Below are 10653 nucleotides of genomic sequence, written 5' to 3' on the forward strand. Positions count from 1 at the left end.
CTCTCTGTGTGCAAGCAGGCACCTAATGCAATCTCTCATTAGCTTTCTTTTGAGGAAAGCTCTTTGCTACCAGCTACTCAGAGGAAGCTCTGTTATCAGCCCTTCTCTCTCTCTCTAGAGGAAGCTCTGTTATCAGACTCTCTCTCTCTCTCTCTCTCTCTCTCTCTCTCTCTCTCTCTGCATGCAGGCACCTAATGCAATCTCTCATTTGCTTTCTTTTGAAGGTTTAGCTTTCTGTGTGTGTGTGCATGTGTGTGTGTGTGTGTGTATTGTGTGTGTGTGTATGGATTTGCAGCAAACTTCTTTGAAGCTTTAGCTAGCTCTCTCTCTCTCTGTCTCTGAGCAGGTATTTGCTTTTTTGCCATATTCTTAACATTCACTTTCTTTTCATTTGGGCCATCTATGGCTCTTCAGTGTGTACGCAGGCCATCATCCACTATCGAGTCCATGGCTATTTCCACAGTACAGGATGATGAAGGTTATTGGATTCCTACCGTTTTTAAGCGGTTCATGTGGATAACAATGCAGCCCAGTTTGAGGGGTGCACACAAGGTTCCTCGAAGGCACATGGCTTCCACAAGCCATCACTGGAAAGGAAGGATCTTAGAATTCAAAGTTTGCAACAAGGATGGAAAGCGGCTTGCAAAGGTGCAACATGTTTACACCTCAAGCCAAATACATCTTGAAGATGAGAACTCACCACGGTTCCCAACTAACTGTAAGTTTCAGTCCTTGTTTAATGTTTCTTTGCTTTGGAGAAATGCTTGCATGAAGACTATGTGAATATCAAGAACTCCAATGTATTCTATTGTATGCAGATGTTTTCCCTTCAACATGTGTGGAATGGCAGCCTCTAGAATGTTTTACAGGGACCTTCGAAGCATGTCATGTTGATCTAGGTAGGCTTATGTATGCTGGGGAAACAAGTTCCGAACTTGCAAATAGAGGAGTATTTTTCATTGCTGCAACATATGTTGTGCCACAGAGGGGAAGGTTTGGAGCACTTGAGCCAATTTCTCCTCCTGCACTAAATAGCCCGGAATGGCCCATTCCAGACCCCACTACAATGGAGAGCTTTCAGCGCAGGATTTTCCATGACATTCAGTCAAGCCTAAAGGCTGCATATGGATCCCACAGGATAAGTGTATCTCTTTTCATGCCTTTACATGTGTTTATTGCTATTTTCAAAGCAGGCAAGTTCCATCGCACCCCAACAATGTGGATAAGCAAAGATGGGGCCTTTGAAGCTCTAGATACATTTCTAAAAGGCGACTGGACCACCAAGGTGGCAGAACATAAGGGCGATGTAATAAAGTGCTCAGCGGTAATGTCAATGGTAAGATGCAGGTATCAGATAGGCAAGCAAAATCTAACTATGGTGTACCCTATTAGAAGGTGGAAATGCTCGCATGGTGAATGGGAGGCTTTGGACTCTGATCTCTATGCTAGGGAGGAGGTAGAACTTCATATTGAAGTTCACCCAGGAGAGGAGCATACAGTGGTAGTTAATGATGATTGGAATTTTGCTCAGTTGAGAGATCGTATTGTCATGTCCTTTAATGTAAGGAACCAATTCAAGTTTGTTGTTTCTAATCGACCCATGCGTCAAAGGTCAGAGAAACATACACTCTGTGTGTCATTGGAGCCCCCTAGGGTCCTTAGCTTGAAAGACTGTTAAGTTGCAGACTTAGGTAACATTTTGAGTGATTTTGGGCGATAATTTGTAGCGGTGTACTTCTGAATACAAAATTATTGATTGCACCATAGTCCCAATGTCCTCTGTATTTCACTGCAACTTGGATTTTAATTTTGTTAAATTTAAAATTTTTAAGTATGTTCTATAAATTTATTAAACTTTATAGTGGAATGCTTTATAAGAATAGGTTTTGCTCTATAAAGCTCATTTCATTCTTAAGATCTTGCAGTTTCTATTTCCCTTCAATATCCCGCCATGGCTTCAAGCTCTAACTCGCTACGCGCAAAACTTGAGAAAATTGGGCTCTCAGCAGGTGCAGGTGAGAACATCGCCATTTTTGAGGGGGTGATTGATATGCAAAAAACTATAGACCTTCATGCAGAGGCTTTTCAAGAGCAGGTCCAGTACATGAATGATGTAGTGGCACAATATGTCGTGCAATTGCCTGAATCCACCACTAAATGGGTTCCAGTGGACTTAATCAGGCATCTGTACCATGGTGACAAGTCGTTACGATTCAGGCTCAACCGATTTTTGAAAGGGCTTACATCTAGCAATTATAGGGTCGAAGATGATGACACCGTTTATGAATTGCAGGTTGGTAATGTAGGCACCACCTTCCTTTCATGGGATATGACGTTAGCACTGTTTTTGCAAGAAGCCAGGGATACAGAAAAAAAGAAGGGAAAGGCAGTGAAAAAGGAAGTAGCTCTTGTGAAGGAATCCAAAGGCGAGGTGGAAGAGGTTTTCTCAGAAGAAGCTGAAGCGTCCATGGCCTTGGTGCTTCTCCAACAAGGGTCAACTGAGGATGAAGAGCCTCATCGTGACCTCGAAGGGGATGAAATTGTGGAAGAGATCCCTGAGTTGGATGTAATCACTTTGAATCCCATCATCATGGATAACAAGGAATTTCTTTTCCTTGATGACATTTGTAAATCCTTGGGGTTAAGGGAGGATGAGGCCTTAAGCATATTAGCAATTGGGTCTGGTTTCTGCAAAGAAGACACACTTGAGCAACAGCCTGCAGGTGTACAGATTGATTTTGATGACCATGATCTTACCAAAGCGCTAGCATTCCAAGGTTATGATACAGAACGTACAATTGAGGAAACTGTTTCCAATGCTCTTGTTGCTATAGAAAATGTAGCAGCAGAGTATGAAAGTGTCCCTCAAGAAGCATTTCAACCACATAAGCGCTTGCATGTAGATACATCAGTTGAGCAGCGTGGAAGCAGTATAGACATATGCAACCCACGCATTAGCCAATGTGATGATGACATTGAGGTGGGTTTAAATCAAAGTTGTGCCTTCATATTTATAAGTGAGTTATTACTAACACCTGATTTTTTTCTCTTGTAGAAAGCTTATATTTTTGACAAGTTTGCTGCACGTGGAGGTGGAGTTCGTGTGCAATCCGATGGACGAGACACCTCCCTGATTCATTACCTTCCTAGCCTCTCTCCATCATTTATTCGAGTAATCCATTTAGAGTACTCTGAGGAGGCACAAGCAGAGCTCATCAAGTGTAAAGCTCTAAGTGGGGTTCTCACCGAAGATGGGCTAGCAAATAATGCAAACAAATGTATACTTATTAGCAGGGAGGCAGCCATGTACACATTTGCAGGCAACTACACCGGCCACGTGCTAAGCCACTGTGCCACTTCAATCTCCAAAGGTGTAACCAATCCTATTATTATAGCTAATAGCCTAGGTGAGAAAACCACACAGAGTGACAAAGCTAAAGAAGCTCTCAGAAATCTTCTCAGGAACTTGTAATTTTCTTTCTACGAAATCAATACAAAATGTATACTTTTTTAATTGTAATGTTTCTAAGAAGTCTGAACCATTTCTCTTGTTTATTTGATGTGTCAGCACTGTGCCCTCTAAACTTTTGGTAGGCATGTGAATGTGTAAGAAATTTCATTGATAATGATCAAATATTTGTTCTTTGAATGTCACTTAACATCCAGCCGAAATCTGGCAGTACAAAATCTGAACAATTTTTAAAAAATCAGAATTTTTTATGTTTTTTGATATTTGTAAGCATATTTTTCATCAAAAAAGTGCACATACTCCTGGATAGAGTCAAAAAATTAAAAAAAAAAGGCTGTGCGCTACGGCGCGAATTTCAGCCTTTCAAAATGCAGGGCAGGCTTAAATTCGCGCCGTAGCGCACAGCCCTTTTTTTGATCATTTTTTCACAAAAAAATGCATTGTGTGCACTTTATTTTGATGATTACTCTGCCTAGAACCATAAAAAAAAAAGAAAACTGTTGCTTTTATAAAAAATGTTCTATCTAATGCCAGACTTCACCAGGTGATTTTGAGCACCAAATAACTTTTTTTTTGTCCCTGAGCTTTTCTAAGGCCTTATTGAGCTTTAAGCCTTTTTTTCGGACCGAAAATAAATTCAATATAATTTTGTTTCTGCACTATGTAAGGATCCTCTGTTCAGTGCCAACAACAATGCCACGTATAACAAGATAATGTTTCACAATCACCTTATCAGTAATATAAATTTTGTTCCTGTTTAACTAAGGCTCTTAATACATGATCAACAGTTTCTCTCATTCAAACAACAGTACAAGAAATGAAATGTCTGCTTTTATAACAGTTGAAACAAATGAATACGTTGGTTAACGAGTCATTGACAATGTCTTATAGATTCAAAAAAATGTATTACAATGTCGAGAATACAAAAGGCACAAAGGCCGCCGCCTAAAAGCTTAATCCTATCCTATAAAGCCTTCCTTATGGAGCGCTTTATCCTGACGTAAACGTAGTGCAAGTGCCATGTCAACAGGCTTTAGGGTCACCCTTTTGGCGTGAGCATGGCACAGCACCGAATCTTGAAACAGAGAGACCAAAATTGTTTCTAACGCCTCTTGGAGGGCCTCCAGTGCCGTACTCTGTACCCGAGTGACCCTGTCACTGTACTTGTCGATGACTTCTTTTACAACTCTTGCAAAGGGGGCCTTCGCCATGATGGGGTCTGTGCTCTTTTGGTACTTTCTGATTTCTCGCAGAGCCACGGTCCCTGGTTTCCATCTTCTCTTCTTGTTGGCTACGGGGGGTGGTGGTGGATGCGACCTCTCTTCCCATGGTTGTCTATCATTTCTAAATTTTTTTCGCCTTTCTTGCTCGGCTGGATCTAGATTTAGTCTTCTCTTACTTGCTTCTGCCTTCTTCTTTTCTTGTTCTTGTTTTAATCTGCGTGCTTCTTGAATTCTTTGTTCCCGTCTTTCCCTCTCCCTTTGCACCTCCTGCTCCAGTCTTTCCCTCTCCCTTTGCTCCTCCTGCTCCAGTCTTTCCCTCTCCCTTTGCTCCTCTACTTGTCGTCGATCCTCATCTTCCATCTCCACCTCTTGCTGCCTGTTTGCACGTTCCTTCTTTCTCTTGACACGAATCTTTATTCTTTGTTTTTTAGGTGGAGATGGGGGCTGACGCCTCTCAAGTTCCTCATGTAGTGTTTGTGCTAAGAGCCTATCCTGCTCTTCACGATGGCTTATTTCCTCTGCTTCATAGAAGTCAGCAGCCTGTTGAAACTGCTCTTGCTCAATACACAGAAGTGCTTCCTGGTCTTCCTCAAATGCGACCCTTAGCTCCTCTTGTAGCTGCTGAGGGAATAGGGCTTGCTGTTGCTCTCTTCTTCTATGCTCCTCCTCATCAATCTGGCGTTGTTGCTCTTCCAGCACACGCTCCTGCTGCTTAGCCTCTGAGAGAGGTCAGGGGAATGGTGTACGCGTGGCTCTAAATGAGCCGGTGTCTCCAGGCTGCTTGGAGACATCCTTAATATTGTCCAGTCCTGAGAACACATCCGGCTGTACATCTTCCTGTCTGGTCTCTACCTCTCTGTCCATGCTTGTATGCTTCTTTTTGATACGTTTTTGCACTTGTTGAAATGCCTGTGCCGCGGCTACTGCGTGTATTAAGTTGTGTGCACCAGACGGTACGTTTGGGTTCTCAGTTTTGCGTGCAGTGTGCTTAGTTCTAGCCATCCATTGACTTACACGAGTGAATGAACGTGAAAATGTAATTTTAAAACTCACTTTCACAGGTTTATATAGTTTTTGAAAAATAACTTATTAATAAAAAAAATCTCGACATTAATAAAAAAAGCTCTAACTTAAAAAAGGTTACAATTTTCTAATATGGAACCCATTTTCGACCCATACGCCTCCGCGCAGCGAACCACTCACGCATCCCATGCACGGCACTTGATGCTCGCCATGCAATTGCTCGTTGCAGATTGACATTTTTTACAACCCTTCGTAGTAATGACACCTGCCCTTTTGGTTTCTGTCGGCGTCGACCTCCCAAACTGCGATAAAACCAATTAAACATCTCATGCAAGGCATTACTTTTTTCCTTACCACCTCCACCATGTCGCGTGTTCTTAAAGTATGCTGCCTTAGCTTGATAATGAGAGCGCTCCATTCCTTGGGTGCTCCAAATTGCCATTGGACCATATTCGTCGAGAAAAAACTGTGCGTGGGCAAATATAATGTGCTGCAACAAAGATCATATCAGAATTTTACTATTTGGCGATTAATATCAGTAAATAGATAGAAAGGTAAATACCATATAGTGGGTGATATGTGTTTCTCCCCATGCATCAACCATTTGCTGAGTAAATGTATGTATTGCAGTCTTCAAGTTTGCAATCTCCTCGGCAACAAGTGGAGCCTTTTCTAGCAATTGAATCATTTTGTCAAGTGACTCCCACAGCCTTGCCCGCTTGAGACCAAGCTCTGCATTATTCCCACGATAAGTGGTGCATTCACAAATGGCCTTCCATAATTCATATTTTGTGTGACTATTGTACCCCTCGTAATTTGAGAGAAGGTGTCTTGCTTTGGACCCACCCATGCATATTTTGTTTGGATTATCCTGACCCGGTCCTGACTTTTTAGTATCCTTAGTCAGCTTTACAGCACCACCATGAAGCCCCACACTTGAAAGGACATCTTCCAGCTTACTGATGCATTCGTTGCGAAGATGTTCAGGCTCCATATTCCATGCATAATTGATATGTAACTTCAGTAATTTGTCCATTATGCGTAACCTAGCATGAAGCGTGCAAATATGAACACGGGAAAGTGGAATCTCTAATATAGGGCTCCATGAGATATCTTCTTGATCACGATTAGGCGGACAATTGGTATTACAATTCATGATGCCATTAACCCATTGCATAGGTTTCTTTGGATCTTTGTTTTGCGTTGCACTCATTGAAGTTGGTTGTACATTTTTCTTGCCCTTTGCATGAGATTTGGTCGTCTTGGTGGCTGCAACCTTGCCTGAAGCTTTGCCGCGATCAATATACTCTGATTTTGAATGGCAGCAATAAATACATGGAAAAAAAGTATTTGCTCCTAGCTTGCATCCCAGCATACACTTCAATGTCTTTAAATCACCTGCCATGTGCCACTCAACTGTAAATGTTCCTGCATCTTCCACATGCAAAGTTTCTCCTTTTGATTGCAATGATATGACATTTGGGATGCCTGTTCGGGTAAGGTACCATCGCAATGTATCATTCGTCTCTTGTGGAAGCTCAAATGCTGCCAACCACCATATATTCTTTTCTGATTGCACTCCATAGTAATCTTTTCCCTGAGATTGACTTCCCTTGTTGGAATTTGAGGCTTGTGCACTACAGTCAAGAAGATTATCATCCTGTTCCAGATTTCCTTTCATAGCCCTATTCATAAGTGTTAGGCTGACTCTTTCTAATTTTCGTCCTTTTACAATTTGACACTCATCAAGCTTTAACACAAACACAGCCTGACCTTGGCACTCCTCAATGCTTAGACCATAATAAGAAATCATAGCTCTTTGAAGGGTCCTTAAATCAATAAAGACATTGTTGTACTTGTTGTATTCAAATACCTTTGTAGTACATACAGGCAGAGCATCCTCCACATGACGGTAGCCACCTAACATGGTCGCAATTTCTGAGTTTGCACTTTTTCTTGCCATGGTTACACTGTATGGAGTTGGTAGCATGGGTCGAAGAAAACCTTTAGCACGATGACCTAGTGTAAACACCCTGTAGATGGCTTCATATCCCTTCCTACTGACACCAGCACTATCACATGCATCCATAATCTGTATGGGGCTTACCATATTTTGCAGCTCTCCAGAAATTCTGTTTCGGATTTGCTTAGATATTTTGCATGTGGGATCTTCTAGCAGCTTATATATGTCTGATAACTTAACAACATGTTTCAATATGCCTGCTCTACATTCCTCAGCACCACCTTCATATCCCATCATATCCCCAGCAATATCTCTACATGGAACATAAATACAAAATAACATCAATATGTTTCACAATACAGAAAGGCCTGCAAAACAATGGCAAGAATAGAAGTTACCTTGTTGCTCGTACACGTCGTTTTCTTGCTCCACTTAGGATTGCCAAGGTTTCTAGGGACTGACGCTTTCTTTTCCGTTGTCGAAAGCCTACTGGAAGCTTCTTCAGGCTTGCAAGATGTCGTTGCTTGTTTCGTGCATCCTGTTTGGCTGCATTCACCTTGTCCCGTTCATTATCAAAGGCCTGCTTAAGCAAAAAGTTGTTCTGCTGGAGCTCCTGATTCTGAGTTTTCAAGTTGTTCACCACTTCTTCAAGCCTATCAATGTCCTTCTTGTGTTGCTTCTGCAACTCAAGCCATAAGCCTCGGAAATGCAGTCTTGAATGCGATTCCTGAGCTGCAACAAAAGAAAGCCTCCTACAGTAGCCAAATAGACCATTAGCTCCATCACCTACATAACTAAGAAATGTAGTGATATTAACAAAATGAGGTGGAGCATTGGTGAGCGGGTCAATAGGGTATATGAATCCATTCGTCCAGAGGTCAATACATTTTCGCCCTTGTGATCGAAGAGTACCCAATGGCACATCGGTCACACCACTTGATTTTGTGCTGCGGATTGTAGCATACTCAGCAGCCAAATCTACATGTAACCTGAACTTTGGGGCTCTGTTAGATATATCTTCAAGTGGCATTTTCTTTAGGGTTAGGCAATGCTGAAAAGACCTTCTAGTAGAACACAATGCAAGAGTGAGGATAGGGTATTCTGAGGAGAGTGCAATGAAGTTTTGCTGTAAAAAATATTAGAAGGTCATAGATCTTCTGATTAGGTAATAGGAGAAAGGACAAGGAAGATGGCAAGAGGCATAGAAAATGGTAGATTGAGGTTTTGCAGCATAATGCAGTAGAGAGAGAGAGAGAGAGATGTAGATTGCAGACAGAAGTAGGGGATATGTATGGTAAACAATGCAAGAATGGAAAATGGTAAGCTTTGAAGCTATGGAGGTTGACAGAGGGATTTTCTGCACTTCAATGGGGGAAAGACATGAGAGAGAGAGAGAGAGAGAGAGAGAGAGAGAGAGAGAGAGAGCAGAAAATGATAAAAAGATGAGGCATGGAGGATGAGAGAGTGTGAGATATCTGCATTTGGAAGTTCAGAGGTTATGGAAGCTTACTAATCAGAGATGCAGAGCCATGGCACACCCAAATGTGAGAAAGGGGAAGAGAGAGAGTGGTAGAGAAACGAGGGCGTCTTAGAGAGAGAATGTAGAGAGAGAAAGTGGGGGGGGAGCTAAACGTGGAGGGAAGAGAGGAGGGAAGGCTTTCCAGCCATTTTGAATTTGGGGAAACCAAAAAGTTACCCCCATTTTAGCTCAAGCAAATATATATTTGAAAAAATAGAAATTCAAATAATGAATGCATAAAGATCCCCTTGTCAGGCCTAGTCAAAGTATGCTTAGAGTCCTTAAGCAAAAGTACTTAAAAACATAATATGGCAGCTTAAAGGGCCCCCATAGACCTCAACCTTCCCCTAATGCCCTCGTGTTATTGTGGTAGTTTTCATAGATAGAACATAATACATGAAAACAAGAAACGACCACAACAACATGATGGGGGTTATCCTTTGACCAAGATTGGTCTATATTGCATTGTTGTGGTCATTTACCGAAACATAAGATTTTGCATTCAAATATCTTCATTCAAGCAAAACATACCTTCACACCCCAAAAAGACCACAACAATAGCGCGATACAGAGTATAATTGCTAGTGGGATGACCTCCCAACGTATTGTTGTGGTCGTTTTGGTGGATACAATGTAAAGGTCGTATCTCATAGAAACACGAAAATGACACAGAAATCCGAAGGCGACCCAAGTAGAACGAATACTGATAGAGAAATCCAAAAACTATGGAATCAACCAAAAACCCATTGCACATCATTGTAGTACCTGTGCTAGGTTGTGGAATCAGCCAAGGAATGACATAGTCATAAGGTCGAAGACCAAGACACCGAGATGAAAGCAACAGTGTCATGAAGAAGAAGACGAAGACGACGATGAAGACACAAAAGCATCAATGGTCGAGAGGCCCACGATGACGAAAGTGACAGCATGTAAATTTAAATATAGCATTGATTGGCATTGAATGCACCACATCAATCATATCATACACTTTTTGTTAGTTTTGGACCACGTAGAAAAAGTATCGGTCTTCAAGCCCTTTACCCGAGCCTATCCAACGTTCCCACTCTCATTCCTTTTTTGTTGTTTCCTCGTCACATGCCCTTCGTCTTTGTCTGAGTCCTTCAGTGCACCTTCGTCAAACCCTGAATCCTTCCTTGTCATCCATTATGGAGGTAACTCTTATCCTTTTATGTATTTTTCCTTCCAATTTCCTCATATTTCTCTTTGTTTAGATTGAATTATGCATATTACCCCAAAATAACCATAACAACGTGAGGAGGCATATTCTTTCCATTAAGATGAACTCCCATTAAGATGAACTCCCATCATGTTGTTTTGTCATTTTTTTAAGAGAATCTCTACTACGCTCAGCTTTTTGTCATGTTCTTGTTTGCTTAAGCTTCGAGTAGTTTTCTACTAATATTCCTATAAGGATGGCCATCGTCACGTTTTGGTG

The 10653-nt window shown here is 41.6% G+C and overlaps 2 protein-coding genes across 2 annotated transcripts; one reads left to right on the forward strand and one right to left on the reverse strand.

The window, feature by feature from the left end:
* The first annotated feature begins 280 nt into the window (after nucleotides 1-280).
* On the forward strand, nucleotides 281-2029 carry LOC147617499 (uncharacterized). The gene is made up of 2 exons (XM_086775415.1): nucleotides 281-718; nucleotides 819-2029. The coding sequence occupies exons 1-2, from the start codon at nucleotides 403-405 to the stop codon at nucleotides 1676-1678; spliced, it is 1176 nt and encodes a 391-aa protein (XP_086631541.1). The 5' UTR covers nucleotides 281-402; the 3' UTR covers nucleotides 1679-2029.
* A 3813-nt stretch (nucleotides 2030-5842) lies between these two features.
* On the reverse strand, nucleotides 5843-9014 carry LOC147617500 (uncharacterized). The gene is made up of 4 exons (XM_086775449.1): nucleotides 8077-9014; nucleotides 7748-7991; nucleotides 6278-7075; nucleotides 5843-6205 (listed from the first exon to the last, which is right to left on the reverse strand). Exons 1-4 carry the CDS (start codon nucleotides 8706-8708, stop codon nucleotides 5843-5845), a joined length of 2037 nt encoding a protein of 678 aa, XP_086631575.1. The 5' UTR covers nucleotides 8709-9014.
* Between the last annotated feature and the right edge of the window lie 1639 nt (nucleotides 9015-10653).

This window comes from Cibotium barometz, chromosome 36, assembly GCF_041138505.1.
Source record: "Cibotium barometz isolate CiBa-2024 chromosome 36, ASM4113850v1, whole genome shotgun sequence".
Taxonomy (NCBI): Eukaryota; Viridiplantae; Streptophyta; class Polypodiopsida; order Cyatheales; family Cibotiaceae; genus Cibotium; species Cibotium barometz.